The sequence below is a fragment of the Urtica dioica genome, chromosome 12 (genome assembly GCF_054948205.1).
Source record: "Urtica dioica subsp. dioica isolate 48M chromosome 12, U.dioica_male_clone48M_v1_H2, whole genome shotgun sequence".
In the NCBI taxonomy this organism is placed as follows: Eukaryota; Viridiplantae; Streptophyta; class Magnoliopsida; order Rosales; family Urticaceae; genus Urtica; species Urtica dioica.
In genome coordinates, this window is record NC_142767.1 from 20,871,628 (window position 1) to 20,891,867 (window position 20,240).

At 31.3% G+C, this 20,240-nt stretch overlaps 3 protein-coding genes across 3 annotated transcripts; all 3 read left to right on the forward strand.

Annotated features, from left to right (window-relative positions):
* The first annotated feature begins 6,293 nt into the window (after positions 1-6,293).
* LOC149380207 (heavy metal-associated isoprenylated plant protein 12-like) lies at positions 6,294-7,089 on the forward strand. Its single transcript, XM_089603639.1, has 3 exons — positions 6,294-6,442; positions 6,544-6,619; positions 6,701-7,089. The coding sequence occupies exons 1-3, from the start codon at positions 6,437-6,439 to the stop codon at positions 6,949-6,951; spliced, it is 333 nt and encodes a 110-aa protein (XP_089459765.1). The 5' UTR covers positions 6,294-6,436; the 3' UTR covers positions 6,952-7,089.
* A 3,815-nt stretch (positions 7,090-10,904) lies between these two features.
* On the forward strand, positions 10,905-11,804 carry LOC149380208 (heavy metal-associated isoprenylated plant protein 39-like). Its single transcript, XM_089604341.1, has 3 exons — positions 10,905-11,024; positions 11,147-11,222; positions 11,316-11,804. The coding sequence occupies exons 1-3, from the start codon at positions 11,019-11,021 to the stop codon at positions 11,546-11,548; spliced, it is 315 nt and encodes a 104-aa protein (XP_089460467.1). The 5' UTR covers positions 10,905-11,018; the 3' UTR covers positions 11,549-11,804.
* A 4,154-nt stretch (positions 11,805-15,958) lies between these two features.
* LOC149380209 (heavy metal-associated isoprenylated plant protein 39-like) lies at positions 15,959-16,889 on the forward strand. The gene is made up of 3 exons (XM_089604340.1): positions 15,959-16,105; positions 16,201-16,276; positions 16,369-16,889. The coding sequence occupies exons 1-3, from the start codon at positions 16,100-16,102 to the stop codon at positions 16,668-16,670; spliced, it is 384 nt and encodes a 127-aa protein (XP_089460466.1). The 5' UTR covers positions 15,959-16,099; the 3' UTR covers positions 16,671-16,889.
* Positions 16,890-20,240: the final 3,351 nt, after the last annotated feature.

Genomic DNA, 20,240 nt, shown 5'->3' on the forward strand with positions numbered 1-20,240 from the left:
CACCACACACTACACATGCACCCGTCAATTTTTAGTATTTTTATATATTTATTTATTTATTTTAAAACCTAGTTAAGTTACCGTAAAAGATATAACCAAAATTATTAAAACGAAATTTAACTAAATTAAGAAGAAGATTAAAGAAGATTCTATGAATAAAAAGAAATAAAATAATAAAAATGTAATTTAGACGAATCAAAGAAATTAAGTACAAGGAAAGGAAACTACCCTATTATTAGTAAGAACAAAAACGTTAAAAAAAAATTACGAGCACTAGAATACTAACAAAACAACCTACTTAGAATTTTATTTATTTAATTTTTTTTTGGAGAAATACTTCATTTGACAGTTGTTCTTTTACTTATACTTGTTTCAAATTATTTAACCATATTCAAAGAAGAGGTCGAGAGGAAAAAAAAATTATCAAGAGAAATACAAAATAATTTTTTTTAGATTATACATATATCAAGTACACTATTTACATATATCTTTTTTGTCAACATAAGAAAAAATTAAATATATAAACTAGGAAATATCCTTCGGGATACGAAAAAAAATAAAAACAAAAACAAACGATTTAAAAAGATTTGTTAAATCACAAAATGGAATACTTGAAATTTTTGCTTTATAATTTATGCAATAAAAATGTCAAGCAAAATCAAACTAACAGTCCAACAAAAATAAATTGTTAGTTTTTGAATATGCATGTGAAAAAATAACAATGAAAACTAGATTTATGTCATTTTTAACAATTTTTTTGTAATATAATTATCTGGCCCATGGCCTCTATTTAGTCGAACCATTATTGCAATTCCAGTTCACCTTACTTCATATTCTCTCTATGATTGAAATCTATCAAATTTGCAAATCAATTGACCAGCTGTACCTCGTTGACGTGGCAGATGTCGTTAACGCTTGGAAACTTTTTTCACACAAAGTGTTTTACCTTTGGCCAGATTTGAGTCCACTCATTCAACAAAAGCTTTGTAAAGGACCTTTAAAGCATCGTGGTGCATGAAATTTCAAAGGAAGTGGGTCCCACGTGCTTGAAAAAGACAATCACCACCATATATACAGATTGACTTGAGAATTGACCGACACAAATCTCTTCTCTCACCAATATAAATAGAGAACAATACAAATTTCCTCATATTCTCTCGCAACACAATACACAACAACATTAAACACCAAAAAAGCACAGCTTCTTCTTCTTCTCTCACATTTCTGATTCGAAGCTGAATATACATAGCTTTTACAGTAATGATGGTTCGTTAACATAATTCATTATTTTCTTTAGCTTCCAATTTTTTTTTTCTCTGCTCTTAATGAACTAATGATCGATGAATTGTTTCTTTTTTCATGATAACAGACAGCTGTGATGAAATTGGACTTCCATAACGACAGAGTCAAGAAGAAAGTCATGACAGTGGCTTCTAGTCATGATTCAAGGGTTGTTAAGGTTGACATGAACATCGAGGATATGAAGCTGACAGTGACCGGAGAAATCGATCCGGTGAAATTAGTGAACAAATTGAGAAAGCATTGTCACGCAGATTTAGTCTCGGCTGGACCACCACCAGCAAAGAAAGAAGAGCCAAAGAAAGAGGAGACAAAGAAAGAAGACGAGCACATGCAAGTTTGGCCGCAGTCTCACTACCAAAGCATTCAATACCCATATTACTATGTTATAGAGCAAAATCCCAACTCTTATGTCTTTTTTTAATCAACTCAAAATATTTCACGTAGATTTTTCAAGTTATTATTCAAATGACTTTATAAGAATGTTGGAGACGTTTTCTAAACGACTTGTAAAGTCATATGAAAATTTGGACTATTGAAGTCGTTCAATAAAGAATGTCTTAAATTTTATGTGTTTTTTTTATTTTATTTTATTTTTATTTTTTATTTTTAGTTTATGTAGTAGTAATATATCGAAATGATTACAAAGTAGTAAAGAATTAGTCTAACGCACAAATTTTATAAGAAATCTCTAAACTTACAATATATCCGATTGACAATATCGTAATAAAAGAAAAAACCACAAAATAAGTGTAGCAAATTAATATTCCTTAAACACCGCATAAATCAAGCATAACTGAATTAATATGAATAATAAAATAATATAATTTTATGAGAAGAGAAAAAGATATGATTTAATAATAGGATAATTTACAAGAATCCCCCCTGAACTCTTACTCGAATAACGAAGTGCACCCTCAACTCGGATTTTCAACAAAAACTACCCTGAACTCTTGTTCTGTTAACGCGTTGCCTCTTCTGTTAATTTTTTCCGTTAACATCCAATTTTTGAGCACGTGATCTCACATAATTACTAGTTTGAGGGCACACTAGTAATCTTATCAAATGAATATATTTAGAACAAATGAAAAAAAAATTAAAAATAATTTTTTTTAACAAATGAAAAAAATAAATTAAAAGAATTTTTTTTTTCCTCTGTCTTCTTCTTCTAAATGTCTTGCAAATGGTCGGGGATTTTTCTTCCTCGGAGAATCTGAGTGTTCTAATCTAAATCAAATCGAAATAAAAAAAAAAACAAAAAAAGTGGATCTGAGTTCCACGGGGCTGGTGTGCGCGCCGGTTCTCTCCAACCCAGGCGACGGCAGCGCCCCTTTCTTCGCGCACGACTGCTCTCCAGGCTCGCCGGCGCCTCCTTGCCCTTCGCCCGGGTCTCGCGACCGATCTCCCAGCTCGCCGGTGCCTCCTCGTTTTTCGCTTGCCTAGCCCCCGCTCCAGATCCGGGTTCTCCGCCTCTGCTCGCGCACCAGATCCAAAGCAACCCCGGCCTCTGCGCGAACCAGTCACCCACAACACCTGTAAAAAAAAACTATATATTATTTGGTCCAACTAAAACTGAAATCAAAATAACTAAATCTAGATTTTGTTTTCTCGGTTTTCAACAGTTTGATTTAATCGATTTTACTCGACCCTTCTTTGCTTCTCGCTGTTCTTTTTACAGGCCTACGATTGTTGGGTATTATTACGAGTATAATGAGTCGAGAGAAAGCTAACCCACATTTTCCTTCGAGTCAACAAAATGTGGCTTTTAAAGGGTTACATCAGTGGCAGATAGCAGCCCCACGGTGCTCTCAATAATGTCAGGAACGACTATGGCTTCTCTGTAGCTCGAAACCATGCTTCCGGGTAGAACCAGATCGCCAATATCATAGTTCGTTAAGTGTTGACTCGAACCCTACATAGCTCCGGGAGATATGTCGTCTGCGTTGCAACCAGCGGAGAATGCTAGGCTGTGAGCCGAGCTGGTTTGGACTTCCAAAGGAGCGAGAACAATTCTTTTGTTAAAAATTCTTTTGAACCAGAAGAAGAAGACATTTAACGACATTTGCAAGACATTTAGAAGAAGAAGACAGAGGAAAAAAAAAATTATTTTTAATTTATTTTTTTCATTTGTTAAAAAAAATTATTTTTAATTTTTTTTTTCATTTGTTTTAAATATATTCATTTGATAAGATTACTAGTGTGCCCTCAAACTAGTAATTATGTGAGATCACGTGCTCAAAAATTGGATGTTAACGGAAAAAAAATTAACAGAAGGGGCAACGCGTTAACAGAACAAGAGTTCAGGGTAGTTTTTGTTGAAAATCCGAGTTGAGGGTGCACTTCGTTATTCGAGTAAGAGTTCAGGGGGGATTCTTGTAAATTATCCTTAATAATAAAATAAAACATTAAAGCACACTAAGTGAAACCATAATCAGATATGTAAACTTACACTATCGAGATCACGATTAACCTTACTAGAAATTTAGCCAAGCACTCAACTCATTCTCCAAAAATTTTAGAGAAAATATGTGCGAATAAAATGATATTATTTAGCTAATTTTCGGAATTAAAAATATGGTATAAAAATAAAGCTTAAAGTGTTTTAGAGGAGGCAAAATAAAAGAAAACCAAATAAATAGAAAACTAGATATTGACACATAAATGGTGATTTTCAAAATTTGGGTATACTCTGGAGCTGATATTGAATCCCTGACATGAAGGAAAAAAGTGAGCAATTTTTTTGTCATCTTTTGCCATGTGACAAACAAGGTATAAATTTCCAGGGCATGTTGTGGAAAAGTCATCGAAATTTCGGCGATTGGAGAAGTCCGACAAAAAAATGTCCATTTGTCGTTTCGCGTATTTGTGTCGTCGACATTTCCAGGAAATCCTCGTCATTTCGACCATGCCACATTATTTCGACGCCGTCTGTTGCAAAATCAGCAATATTTTCGTCATTTCTTGGTAATTTTGGCGACATTCCCGTGTTATTCTCACTATTTTATGCCAATACTTTGAGTTTGTGATGAAATCGAATTGTTTTGATTTTTTTGGAAAAATCTTGCTGAATGAAAGGTGTGTATTTATGTTGTGTGGTTCACATATGTTTTTCTTAATTTTTTTTAATAGAATCCAAATTTATTTGATATTTGAGACTTAGATTTCAAAGTTAGAATTTATTGTTGTTTTTTATAGAACCCGAATTTATTTCATGTTTGAGATTTAGATTTCAAAGTTAGAATTTCTTTTGTTTTGATAGAATCCGAATTTTATTTTAATGGGCTGACTATTGTGATCTCCAAGCATGAATTGGGGGTTACTATATATCAACCCCAGTGTCAGTCAACCTACTATTGAGTCTTTTTTTATCTATGTTGAACTTAGTATGTGTTTTGAACTTATCTTTATTTTTCAACCTATTAAGTGTTTTGAACATTTTGTTTATGTTTTTTTTATCATGTGTGAACTTATTACATGTATTGGAGACTTGAATTTGGAGTTTAAACTTATTATGTGTGTGTTTGAAACTAATTTTGTTACGTCTCTGAAGAATGGATTTTATTTGTTATATTAAGAATTATGCAAATTATTTCCGTCGGCATTCCCGTATTTTATCGAAATTTCCGTCGACACAATTTTTTCAAATTTCCACATTTTTTTCCATCGCAATTCCCATCGGTCACCACAATTTCGGTTTTTTGAGGCCAATCGACATGAAATCAACCGTCAGCATTTCAATCCTCGGTGACAAATACTGATTTGTTTTGTTGTGTGGAAGAAAGTTGACACATGACAAAACGAGATTCATTTAGTGTGAATGCTCTTTGGTGGAAGACGGGCCACGCGTTTTTGCTTTTGCTGCAACAATTAGCTCCTATTAACTTAAAGCCATGCACCGGAGGTAATAGACTCTTTTAAATGTGGGAGGCACAAGGAAATTGCCAGGTAAATGAAATAAGGTCCGTCAACTCGTTACTTGCTATACCCCAGCAGTTAATACTACAAAATAAAATGTATCAAATCAAATATTTGTAGAAAAAATAAATATTCTCTAATAAAATTATAATCAGTAATAACAAAAGAATATTCAAATAATTATAAATTAATATTAACCGTTAAGCACAAAAATAGCACACTTTCTTGCACTAATCACAACCCCTAACCAATTTATCCAATTGACAACTAGATTTCACGAAATAAATTGTTACAGGTTTTATCAAGTACACTATTTACATAGGTTTTATATATTTTTTTTCATTCTATTTGTTTTATTAAATTTATTATATATAATTTTCTGTTTTTCTGTGTTTCTTTTTTGTCAACATAAGAAAAAATTAAATATATATAAACTAGGAAATATCCTTCGGTATACGAAAAAAAAATAAAAACAAAAACAAACACAAACGATTTAAAAAGATTTGTTAAATCACTAAATGGAATACTTGAAATTTTTTGCTCTACAGTTTATGCAATAAAAATGTCAAGCAAAATCTAACAAGTAGTCGACCAAAAATAAATTGTTAGTTTTTGGATTTGCATGTGAAAAAATAACAACGAAAAGTAGATTTCATGTCATTTTTAACCATTTTTTGTAATGTAATTATAAAAAAAATATTTTTTTTTCTCTCCCGCCCAAAGCCTCAATTGAGTCGAAGTCGAACCATTCCTTACTTCATATTCTCTCTACGATTGAAATCTATCTAATTTGCAAATCAATTGACCAAGTCAACTTTGTTGACGTGGCAGATATGATCGTTAGCGCTTGGAAACTTTTCTCACACAAAGAGTTTTTGCTTTGGCCAAATTTGAGTCCACTCACTCAACAAAAGCTTCGTAAAGGACCTTTTTTTGTGGGACTTTCGTAAAGGACCTTTAAAGCATCGTGGTGCATGAAATTTCAAAGGAAGCGGGTCCCACGTGCGTGAAGAAAAGAATCACCACCATATATACAGATTGACTTGAGAATTGACCGAACACAAATCTCTTCTCTCACCATTATAAATAGAGAACAATACAAATTTCCTCATATTCTCTCACAAACACAATACACAACAACATTAAACACCAAAAAAGCACAGCTTCTTCTTCTTCTCTCGCATTTCTGATTCGAAGCTGAATATACATAACTTTTACAATAATGATGGTTCGTTAACATAATTCATTATTTTCTTTAGTTTCCAATATTTTTTTTTCTCTGCTCTTAAATGAACTAATGATGAATTTTTTCTTTTTTCATGGTAACAGACAGTTGTGACGAAATTGGACTTCCATAACGACAGAGTCAAGAAGAAAGTCATGACAGTGGCTTCTGGTCATTCAGGTACGTTTAAGCAATCTACTGAGAAAATAAAAATTATTGACCTTGTGTATTTTTGATCATATGGTATATTTTTTTTCTCAGGGATTGTTTCGGTTTTCATGGACATGGAGGAGATGAAGCTGACAGTGACCGGAGAAATCGATCCGGTGAGATTAGTGAGCAAATTGAGAAAGCATTGCCACGTGGAAATAGTCTCGGCGGGACCACCACCGGCAAAGAAAGATGAGCCTAAGAAAGAAGATGTTTGGCAGTCTCACAACCAAAGCATTCAATTCCCACAGCCATATTACTATGTTAAAGAGCAAGATCCCAACGCTTGTGTCCTTTTATGATCAACTCAATAATTTCACGTTGATGTTTTAAGTTATTATTCAAATGACTTTAAAAGAATGTTGGAGACGTTTTCTAAAGGACTTGTAAAGTCATGTGAAAATTTGGACTATGTGCAATAAAGAATGTTTTAAATTTTATGTCTTTTATTGTAGTTTATGTAATAGTGATATATCGAAATGATAATAATGCAATAAAGAATTAGTCTAACGAAATAATACTCTTTTCACAAATTTTATAAGCAATACCTAAAATTACAATATATTTAATATCGTAATAAAAGAAAAACCACAAAATAAGTGTAGCAAATTAATGTTCTTCAAAAATCACATAAAATCAAGCATAACTGAATTAATATGAAAAAGAAAAGAATATACTTTTATGAGAAAATAAAAAGAGTTTGATTCAATAATAAAATAAAACATTAAAGCACATATGTGGAACCATAATCGGATAGAAACTTAGCCAAGAACTCAACTCATTCTCAAAAAATTATAGAGAAAATATGAGCAAATAAAATGATACTATTTAGCTAATTTTCGGAATAAAAATATGGTCTAAAAAATAAAGCCTAAACCTCTTTTATAGTGTTTTAGAGGAGGCAAAATAAAAGAAAACTAAAATAAATAGAAAACTAAATATTCACACATAACATAAGTGGTGATTTTCGGAGTTAACTTTGTGTATATTCTGGAGCTGATATTGAATCCCCGACGTGAAGGAAAAAAGTGAGCAATGTCTTTGTCATCTTTTGCCATGTGTCAAGTGCTGATTTGTTTTGTTTTGTGTAAGAAAGTTGACACATGGCAAAACGAGATTCATCAATCACATAACCCACACAACTCTCTAACACTCAATATATATGGAATAATGTCTAGAGAAATAAACCACACACATCACACAAATAGCTTTTCAGTCCGCCGATCGTGCACGTCTAAAAACTCTAAAAGTATGAATAAATGTGTAAAGACTACTAACGGCGAAGCCCTTGGCTTTTATAGTTGTCAACATCTCTGGAAGACGAAGTAAGGTTTCCTTACCCGTACACGCGAATAGAACCAATGTAGAAAGTCTCCCACGAATCATTTTGGCGAAATAGGAAATTTGACAGAAATACAATTTTGCACAAAACGGCTAAAATATCTCAACATATCTTGTAGCATGTTGCAAGACATCTTACCGAAGGAACTTGCATTAAAATATAAATCAACCTCATATAACAACATAAATATAGGTTTGATATGAATCAAGTCTCTCTCACTTTCTCTTTCGTTTGCACGAGAAAGAGCCTTGTGGAATATTACTATTTCTAGATTTCCGCTCATTGTAGAATAATTCTAGTTACAAGTTATGATCACTAAGTCCATTTATACAATAATATATTTGAACTTCAAACAGAATATTATGTGTGTATTTTTTTTTTATAGAATACAACAACCAAATGTTATAAAAATAATTATACTACTATAGATTGATAGAAGGACGAGAAAAACAGATGCTGGTGATCGGTTAACTCACCGACTTTGTGTTGGTTTTCTTAAATGATTTGTAACTAATTAGGTCACTTTAAACATGTAATTTTAGATCTAGTCTATGTTTGACAATTTTTATGTGGCAATAATTAAGGTCTTATTTGCCCTTATTTATTAACAAATTCGTCACTTTTTCTCTACTATTTTTTTTCAAATAATATTTTTTCATCAAAACTTCAAAAATTCGTATATTTCTCATACGAACTCGAAATTGAGTGATTTCAGATCCTACAAATTCGTGGCGTCGAGATCTTCAAAAGTAGACCCATTGTGTTTAATGAAAAATTATGTTTAATGCATCATAGTTACGTTTCCATTTATTTTTTTGATAATTTCAAAAATTTCCAATTATTTCCATATTTAAGGTAGTAACGTGATTTTTTTACATCTATGGTATTAAACATGATTTTTCATCAAACACAATGGATCTATTTTTGAAGATCTCGGCGGCACGAATCCGTAGGATTTGGAATCACTTAATTTCGAGTTCATATGAGATAGATATGGTTTTTAAAAGTTTTTATGTAAAAAAAGTGTAGGAAAAAAGTAAGGGAGAGAAAATTACGAATTTGTTAATAAATAAGGATAAATCATACCTTAATTATTGCCACGTAAACCTGTTGGCTATTTCCCTAAAAGTAGTGAAACATAAACTAAAAACAGAATTCATAGTTTCATTTTGGCTATTTTGTTATACTGCCCTTTCTTAAATGGAATATTACTACTTCTAGTTCTGTATGTATGTCATCACTAAGTCCATTTGAACAATAATATGTACAAAAATAGGTGATTCCATGGAAGAAAGAAAACCAATTTTTGTTTTTCTTAGAGAATAATTTGCTCTTTTTTAGAATAATGCTTCTCTCTTAGTGTATAAGTGATGCCCGTTTCAGACGTATCTTAAGCTATTTTTTTGCTAGTATTTCTTTCATCACTAACTTTAAAACTGATCATATACAATATGACATCCATCATATTTGTTAATGGGCACCGAAAGATTGTGATACGACAAAAGAATAAAAACCTAACCGTAAAAGAGACAAACAAGCAAAAATTGATCTTTTAATTTTTTGTATGCCCCTATTTGTCAATGTGCATAAATTATAAAATATAGATGAAAGAAAAGGAATGAAAATATAATTAAGAAAATATTATTTTAGAGATGTCCATTAGACCGAGCCACCTGTGAGTTAATTAGACTTGTAGAAGATTTTGTTATATAGGCCTTCAAGCGGCTCTAAAAAATGCTCATCTCCGGCACAGCCCGGGCACTAATTAGGTCATGTTCAAGGCAAACTTTTCTAAATTAAAAAAATATTTTTATTTGTTTAGAATTTATACATCTATGTATAAAAAGTGTTTTTAACAAAAAAAAATTAAAAGTCATCGAGAGACATTGACTTTTCCTCCACTACACAAGGAGCTATAACGAAAATAAGACTAGGTACTTATTATATTAATAGGTGATGGGATTTAGCTAAATAGCTAAATGAATTTGCAAATTAGTTTAAGTTTACCTAAAATTAGTGAAACAATAAAATATGTAAGAACCAATAGTTTCAATTTTGTTTTAACTTAGCATTAATTTGCTTGAAATTGATAAATTGCTTATGATAATCGTTAAAAAAAATGTAATATTTGTGCCAACAAAATTTGACGATGTAATTTCAACTACTTTACTGAAAATTTGAAAATGTAGTTATTTTACTAATTAATTAGTTTCAAATGGTCATTTTATATAATAATTCTTATCATATGTTACGGATACGGATATATTGTTTTTTTTTTCTCAAATATTTTGGATTTTGTTTGTTTGTTTGTTTTATTTTTCTTGACTATTTGATTATTTTTATCCTATTAGTAACACATCTATTAGTGCCCGTACGAGAAACCATTATTGCAATTCCAGTTCACCTTATTTCATAATCTCTTTTTTTTTTTTATAATTATGAGAAACAATATATCTATCTAATCTGCAAATCAATTGACCAAGTCCACCTTGTTGACGTGGCATACACGGTCGAATCGCTTGGAAACTTCTCTCACACAAAGAGCTTTGGCTTTGGCCAGCTTTTAAAACCACTCATGCATTCAATAAAACAAAACAAATAAATATGTGTCCTTCCGCGTAAACGAATGACCCGATAAAAATTGTGATCAAAAAGAAAAAAATGACCCAGCAAAAGCTTCGTAAAGGACCTTAAAAGCGTCGTTTAATTTGTACATGAAATTTTAAATGGGTGTCCTTCCGCGGAAACAAATGCCCAACAAAAGTAGTGAGAAAAAAAAATGACCCACCATCAAAGGAGTGGGTCCCATGGCGGGTGCAAAAAAGAATCAACCGGTCCACCACCATATATACACATTGACTTGAGAATTGACTGAACCCAAATCTCTTCTCTCACCAATATAAATACAATACAAATTCCCTCAGCTTCTCTCGCAACACAACAACATTGATTCCCTCAGCTTCTTCTTCTCTCGCATTTCTGATTCGAAGCTATATATACGTAGCTTTTATTAGCCCCACTGCAATCATGATGGTTCGTTAGGATAATTCATCATATTCTTTTAATTTCCACTTCTTTTTTATTTTTGTCTTTGTTTTGTTCCTAATGAACAACGTTACTGATGAATTGTTTTTTTTTTTTTTTCATGATAACAGATAGTTGTGATGAAATTGGACTTCCATAACGACAGAGTCAAGAAGAAAATCATGACTGTGGCTTCTAGTCATTCAGGTACGTTTAATTATAGAATATACAATCAACTGAGAAAATAAAAATGCTATGACCTTGTGTATTAATGATCATAAGGTATTTTTTTTTTCTCAGGGATTGTTTCGGTTTGCATGGACATGAAGGAGATGAAGCTGACAGTGACCGGAGAAATCGATCCGGTGAGATTAGTGAACAAATTGAGAAAGCATTGCCACGCGGATATAGTCTCGGCGGGACCACCACCGGCAAAGAAAGAAGAGCCAAAGAAAGAAGATGAGTATTTGAAGCTCATGCAAGTTTGGCAGTCTCATAACCAAAGCATTCAATACCCACAGCTATATTACTAAGTTAGAGAGAAAGATCCCAACGCTTGTGTTATTTGCTGAGCTTATTCTTCTTCTTTCATAGTATTCATATGGTTGATTTTTTTTATTAGTGTTGGAAAATTGTGTGTTTATTGATATTAAAGAGAATTTAATATCAAGTTATTAGCTAATTTGTGACAAATATTCGAATGGGATCCACTGATCGAAACTGAAATTTTATGACTGATTCTTATTCTTCGTTCCGAGAGGTATAAGATTGATTGTTTATATGTCTAAATTGGAGATAAAATGAATGAAAAATTGATGTTCAAACTAGTTGAAAAACATCATTAATTTTGACGTTTTTACTATGTTAAAGTCTACTTATGGGCTGATTATACTATGCACTAATGCTGAACGTTTTTAACATTTGTAATAGCATTTTTAATGTACTTTTAACAAATCATTTGCTCCTCAAATGCCCTTCAAGCTGACCCCGGAGAACTTGGGACATATCGAGTCTTTGCTCAACTGTCATACCCTCAAAAGTAACCCCCCTCAATTTTTTGTTTCACTTTTTGCCCCTTTTTGAATTTTTTAACATTGTTTTACCCTAAAAATTTACAAATCAATCTTCCTCATTTTTTTTCCCGTATAAGCCCCTAACTTGAATTTATGGCTTCATCCCTGCATATATCTATATAATTACATAAAATATTTAAACTTAGATCAGAATAATTGAACTCATACTCTAACGCAGAAGAAGAGCACACAAGAGGTCCTGAACACCTCCTTTTTAATGAATAGTAGTTTTTTTTATTTTTAGTAATAGTTATTTGTACATATATATTTTCTCTCTAACTGTTCGTTATTTTTATATACTTTTTCCTGATGTTGATTTGAGATAACTACACAAAACACAATATGGATTTGTCCACAATATGGACAATTTTACACTCGGTTAATATGGTAGTAAATTTACTTGATTTTTTGTTTGTTTGTTTATTACTACACAAAACACAAAGGAGTTTTGATGGTACTGATTAAAAAAAAAAACGGTGTTATTGCTTAATTTTTAATTAGTGTACCAATTATAAAGAATGGACCACTTAACGAGCGCCACGTAAAATATTAAGTGATGTAAAAAGTTTCAGTCCAACCACGGCATGACATGTGGTTGTTCCGCGGAAACATTTTACGGCGCTCCACTTTACACAGTCGTATTTTTCTTCCTCACTTTTATCACTGTCTCGTCTTTGTCTTTGAGTTCTCGACCTCTATACGCTTCCTTTAGTTGTCATTCATCGTTATCTTGTTCAAATATCGCCGTTCTTCATTTCGCCACTCGCGTCCGTTTGCTGTCGCTCATATTTTTTCTAGTGTTTGATCTTGAATTTAACTTTCTTTAGGGATCGAATTTTGTTTGTTTGTATGTAATGTTGAGTTGACTTCGAACCTTATTTGTTTGGTTCATTTGATAATGACTTAGTGCGTGGTGTAAGAATACACGGTGAAGGTTTCTTAAATTAGCACAATGGAACACACCAACAACCAATTTTTATTACAATAAGTATATTATTATATATATATGATAGAAGGAAGAGAAAAACAGATACTGGTAATCCGTTAACTCACAAACTTTGTGTTGGTTTTCTTATATGGAATATTACTACTTCTAGTTCTGTTTGTTTGTCATCAATAAGTCTATTTGTACAATAATATTTACAAAATAGGTGAGTTAATGAAAAGAAAAAAAACACTAGCTAGTAATCGGGTAACTCTGATTTTCTTAAAACAAGAGCAAATATCTTTTTTTCTTTCTTTCTTGGAAAACAATTTAAACTCTTTTTTTGAATAATGTTTTTCTCTTAGTGTATACGTCATGCCCGTTTCAGACGTATTTGAAGCTCTTTGACTATTATTGCTTTCATCACTAACTTTAAAATGGATCATATAGAATACGACAAAAGAATGGAAAACTAAATGTAAAAGATACACACAAGCTAAAAGTGAGCATAATTTTTTGTATGCGCCTATTTGTCAATATGCATAAAATATAGATGAAATAAAAGGAACGAAAAAAGTAATTAAGGGCAGGGTTATCTTATTCGAGAAAAAAGAAAGAAAGAAAGGGTTATCTAAGAGATGTCAATTAAATTGGCCGCCTGTGAGCTAACTAGACCCGTAGAAGGGTATGCGATACAGGACCTCAAGCAGCTCTAAAAAAAAAAAAAAACTCAATTCCGGCACGGCCCAGACCCTAATTAAGTAATGTTCAGGGCCAAATTTTTTAAATTAAAAATATATTTTGATTTGTTTATAATTTATATTTTTTATAAAAAAAAATTGACACCAAAATCAAAAGGCACTGAGAAGCATTAACTTTCCTCCACTACACAAATTAGCGAAACACACAAGATATGCAAGAATTCGGTTTCAAAATTCTTTTTTAACTTAGGATTGATTTATTTGAAATTGATAAATTGCTCATAATAAAATTAATTATTTTGTTGAAATTTTTTAAATTTGACAATTTTACTAATTAATTAGTTTCAAATCGCTATTTTGTATGATGTTACTAATTATATATATGTTACCGATATGGATATAATTTTTTTTCCTCAAATATTTTGGATTTTGTTTGTTTTAATTACCTTAACTATTACTATGCTTCCTACTATTAATAACACATCTATTAGTGCCCGTACGTGAAACCATCAGGCTAGGCCCAAAGCTGTGGCTAGAGGGGCAATGGCCCAAGCCCCCTTTATATAATGGCCTCATTCTCAATTTTTTTTTTAAACTTCTATTTGTAAATATTACGCAGGATACCACATTTTAAATACGTTTTTCGCTGAGACCTACCCTTTGATGCTTGTTCCTACAGTATCTCATTCTATTCTAGAAATACCTCATTTAACAGTTCTTTTATTTATACTTGTTTCAAATTATTTAACTATATTCAAAGAAGAGGTCGAGAGGAAAAAAAATTAGGACATTGTAGCGAAATAGTCAAAATGAAACTATGAAATTTGTTTTTAGCTTATGTTTCACAACATTTAGGTAAATAGCCAACATGATTATGTGGCAATAATTAAGGTATTATTTACCCTTATTTATTAATAAATTCGTCATTTTATCTCTCTTATTTTTTTCCTACATTTTTTTTTACATAAAAACTACCATATCTATCTCATATGAACTCGAAATTGAGTGATTCCAAATCCTACGGATTCGTAACGCCGAGATCTTCAAAAATAGATCCATTTTGTTTGATGAAAAATAATGTTTAATACCATAGATGTAGAAAAATCTACCTTAAATATGAAAATAACGGAAATTTTTTGAAATTATCAAAAAAGAATGGAAATGTAAATATGATGCATCAAACATAATTTTTCATCAAACACATTGGGTCTATTTTTGTAGATCTCGACGCCACGAATTTGTAGGATTTGAAATCACTCAATTTTCGAGTTCGTATGAGAAATATACGAATTTTTGAAGTTTTGATGCAAAAAAAATTATTTGAAAAAAAATAGGAGAGAGAAAGTGACGAATTTATTAATAAATAAGGGCAAATCAAATCTTAATTATTGTCACATGAGTCATTTGGCTATATCCCTAAAAATTGTCAAACATAGGCTAGATCCAAAATCACATATTTAAAGTGGCCTAGTTAGTTACAAATCTCAAAAAATTATCAAGAGAAATACAATTCTATTTGTTTTATTAAATTTATTGTATATAATTTGTGTTTTTCGGTGTTTCTTTTTTTTCAACATAAAAAAAAAAAAAAACGATTTAAAAAGATTTGTTAAATCACAAAATGGAATACTTGAAAATCTTTGCTTTACAATTTATGCAATAAAAATTTCAAGCAAAATCAAACAAACAGTCGAACAAAAATAAATTGTTAGGTTTTTTAACATACATGTGAAAAAATAACAACGAAAACTAGATTTTATGCCATTTTTTAACCTTTTTTTTGTAATATAATTATAAAAAATAATAATAATAAACTTTTTTTTACTCGCCCAAAGCTTCAATTTAGTCAAGCCGCCTCTGGAAACCATTATTGCAATTCCAGTTCATCTTAATATCTTTATGATTGAAACATTATATCTATCTAATTCGCAAATCAATTGACCAAGTCAACCTTGTTGACGTGGCAGACACGGTCGAATGCTTGGAAACTTCTCTCACACAAAGAGGTTTGGCTTTGACTAGCTTTTAAAGACCACTCACGTATTCAAATAAAACAAATCAATATGGTCCTTCCGCGAAAACAAACGACAACAAAAGCTTCATTATGGAACTTAAAAGCGTCGTGGTGCATGAAATTTCAAAGGAAGTGGGTCCCACGTACGTGAAAAAAAAAAAAAAAAAAACCACGACCATCTGTACGCATTGACTTGAGAATTGACAGAACCCAACAATATAAATACAATACAAATTCACTCAGCTTCTCTCACAACACAACAACATCAAACACCAAAAAAGCACAGCGATTCTTTTTCTTATTCTCATTCCTCTCTCGCATTTCTGATTCCCAGCTGAATATACGTAGCTTTTATTAGCCCAACTACAGTCATGATGGTTCGTTTTAATTTCCACTTTTTTATATTTTTTTGTCTCTGTTCTTGATAAACTACGGTACTGATGATTTTTAAATTCCCTTTTCGTGATAACAGATAGTTGTGATGAAATTGGACTTCCATGATGACAGAGTCAAGAAGAAAGTCATGACTGCAGCCTCTAGTCATACAGGTACTTTCAATTATAGTATATATAATCCACTGAGAAAAAAATAAAAATGTGACCTTGTGTATTGATGCTATGTGGTAATTTTTTTTTATCAGGGGTTGTCTCGGTTGCGATGGACATGAAGGAGATGAAACTGACAGTGACCGGAGAAATCGATCCGGTGAGATTAGTGAGCAAATTGAGAAAGCATTGCCACTCGGAAATAGTCTCGGCGGGACCACCACCGGCAAAGAAAGAAGAGCCAAAGAAAGAAGAGCCAAAGAAAGCAGAGCCAAAGAAAGAAGATGAGTATTTGAAGCTCATGCAAGTTTGGCAGTCTCACAATCGAAGCATTCAATACCCACAGCCATATTACTATGCTAGAGAGGAAGATCCCAACGCTTGTATTATCTGCTGAGCTTTTTTTTTTTTTTTTTTTTTTTTTTGTTTCTTTCATCATATTCGTATGGGTGAGTTTTTGGTTAGTAGTTATTTGTACATATGTATATATATATATATATACATATATTTTCTTTCTCTATTTTTTCTTCGGTTTTTATTTTATTTTATTTTGTTCCCGATGTTGATTTGAGAAAAGAATAGAAAATAAGTAATGGCCACTTTTATACTCGATTAATCAGCTAGAACATTTACATTTACTTTTTTTTTTTTTTTTTTTTTGTATATGTGTTTGTTTACTATCTACACAAACTTTAAGACTTTAACGGTACTTATTAACAAAACGGCGTTTTGTTAATTTTAAGGAAATGTACCAATTATATAGACATAGACCCCTTAGAGAGCACCACGTCAGCTATTTTTAAATGTTGTCGAGAGCTTTTAATGTCATGACACGTGGATGTGATCGGGAATTCACTGCACTTCCTATATATAAAATTATTGTAATAGTGTTATATTTCATTCAATTTTTTTACTATTATATTTCATTAATCAGATGTGACATTTTTCATTTTAATTACATAATAATAATAATAATAATAATAATATTTTTTAAGAATTATGTTAAATACTTTACAAAAATTTGTTACTACCTAATTGATATATAGTCTGAATGAATGTTACCAAACGTGAAATTTGTTACTACCTACTAGAAGGACTTCTATTATATATATAAAAAAAAAATCATTTCTATGACGTATATAAAGAAATGTCTCTTTAGACTCTTTATATATTTGTCGTCTACTGTTTTAATTTAGTATGTATAAGGTCAAACTGTCGTCATACGGGTAGATTATATGTATATATATATATATGCTATATATGATTCAGTATATATGCTATCATCCAGGGAATAACTTCAACTAGATATTGTATAGTAATATAACGATTAGTATATAATTTTTGGAACTGGAAAAGCAAATAAGAAATTTCATGACACAGCAAGACTGATTAACAACTTGATGGTCAGCGCACGAGCTAAATAAGCAACTAATTTATTTAGACAACGTGCCTACGAGTAATACATATAATAAGGTCTTCCGTTGATTGGTAAATAAAATTGTAAACACTAAACAAAGGTAAATAAAATTAAAAACAATGTAACTAGCAAGATCATTGTTTACAATTAGAAAAAAAATTATGTTGGCGTCAACAACCCGGTTTTTACGATTATTTTAAACACAAAACAATCCACATGCAATTTCCACTACGTTATATTCATTCCAAGAAATTTCCATTTCACCATACAAAACTAGAGTGACCATTTGAGTAAATATCAAGTTATTAGCTAATTTGTGACAAATATTCGAGTGAGATCCACTGATCGAAACTGAAATTTTATGACTGATTCTTATTCCTCGTTCCGCGATGTATAAGATCGATTATTTATATGCCTAAATTGGAGCTAAAATGAATGAAAAATTGATGTTCAAACTACGTTGAAAAACATCATTAATTTTGACGTTTTTACCATGTTAAAGTGTACTTATGGGCTGATTATACCATGCACTAATGCTGAACGTTTTTAACATTTGTAATAGCATTTTTTATATACTTTTAACAAATCCTTGAGAACAAATCCTTTGCTCCTCAAATACCCTTCAAGCTGGCCCCGGAGAACTTGGAACATATCGAGTCGCTGCTCAGCTGTCATACCCTCAAAAGTAGTCCCCCTCAGTTTTTTTTTTCACTTATTGCCCCTTTTTGAATTTTGTAAACATTGTTTTACCCTAAAAGTTTACAAATCAATCCTCCTCAATTTTTTTTCGCATATGAGCCCCTTAACTTGAATTTTTGGCTCCATCTATGCATATATCCATATGATTACATAATATATTTAAACTTAGATCCGAATAATTGAACTCATACTCGGACGCATAAGAAGATCACACAAGAGGTCCTGAGCATCTCTTTTTTTATGAATAGTATTTTTTGTTATGAATAGTTTTTTAGTAATAGTTATTTGTACATATATATTTTCTTTCTCTAACTGTTCGTTATTTTTACATATACTTTTTCCTGAGGTTGATTTGAGATAACTACACCAAACACAATATGGATTCGTCCACAATATGGACAATTTTACACTCGGTTAATATGGTAGAACATTTACTTGACTTTTTGTTTGTTTGTTTATTACTACACAAAACACAAAGGGCTTTTGATGGTACTGATTAAAAAAAAAAAAAAACCCCGGTGTTATTGCTTAATTTTTAATTAGTGTACCAATTATAAAGAATGGATCACTTAACGAGCGCCACGTAAAATGTTGAGTGATGTAAAAAGTTTCAGTCCAACCACGGCATGACATGTGGTTGTTCCGCGGATACATTTTACGGCGCTCCACTTTACACAGTCGTATTTTCTTCCTCACTTTTATCACTGTCTCGTCTTTGTCTTTGAGTTCTCGGCCTCTATACGCTTCCTTTACTTGTCATTCATCGTTATCTTGTTCAAATATCGCCGTTCTTCATTTCGCCACTCGCGTCCGTTTGCTGTCAGCTCATATTTTATTACGATAAGTATACTATATATATGATAGAATACACGGTGAAAGTTTCTTAAACTACCACAATGGAACACGCCAACAACCAAATTTTATTACGATAAGTATACTATATATATGATAGAAGGAAGAGAAAAACAGATACGTGTTGGTTTTCTAAAATGGAATATTACTTCTTCTAGTTCTGTATGTTTCTCATCAATAAGTTTATTTGTACAAAATAATATTTACAAAATAGGTGAAAAAAAAAAAAAAAAAAACTAGCTAGTAATCGGGGTAACTCTGATTTTCTTAAAACAAAAGCAAATATCTTTTTTTTTCTTTCTTTCTTGGAAAACAATTTAAACTCTTTTTTTGAATAATGCTTTTCTCTTAGTGTATAAGTCATGCTCGTTTCAGACGTATTTGAAGCTATCTTAGACTATTATTGCTTTCATCACTAACTTTAAAATTGATCATATACAATACGACAAAAGAATAGAAAACTAAATGTAAAAGATACACACAAGCTAAAAGTGAGCATAAGTTTTTTGTATGACCCTATTTGTCAATATGCATGAAATATAGATGAAATAAAAGGAATGAAAAAGTAATTACGAAAGGGTTATCGTATTCGAGCAAAAAAAAAAAAAAAGGGTTATCTAAGAGATGTCAATTAAATCGGCCGCTTGTGAGCTAAGTAGCTGACTAGACTCGTAGAAGGGTATGCGATACAAGACCTCAAGCAGCTCTCAAAAAAGCTCAATTCCGGCACCGCCCGGATACTAATTAAGTCATGTTCAGGGCCAAATTTTTTAAATTAAAAAAATATTTTGATTTGTTTATAATCTATATTTTTTATAAAAAAAAATTTCACAAAAATTAAAAATCACTGTGAGGCATTTACTTTCCTCCACTACACAAAGAGCCACATGTCCTATTACGAAAATAAGATTAGGTACCTATTATATAAGGTGATTTAGCAAAATAGCCAAGTAATGGATTTACAAATTAGCTAAAATTTATCTAAAATTAGTGAAACAT

What these genes read in the sequence shown, in the direction of transcription:
- LOC149380209 (XM_089604340.1), top strand. An exon ending in TGCAGCCTCTAGTCATACAG is followed by an intron (nt 16,277 to 16,368) that starts GTACTTTCAATT and finishes TTTTTTTATCAG; the next exon opens with GGGTTGTCTCGGTTGCGATG.
- LOC149380207 (XM_089603639.1), top strand. An exon ending in AGTGGCTTCTGGTCATTCAG is followed by an intron (nt 6,620 to 6,700) that starts GTACGTTTAAGC and finishes TTTTTTTCTCAG; the next exon opens with GGATTGTTTCGGTTTTCATG.
- LOC149380208 (XM_089604341.1), top strand. An exon ending in TGTGGCTTCTAGTCATTCAG is followed by an intron (nt 11,223 to 11,315) that starts GTACGTTTAATT and finishes TTTTTTTCTCAG; the next exon opens with GGATTGTTTCGGTTTGCATG.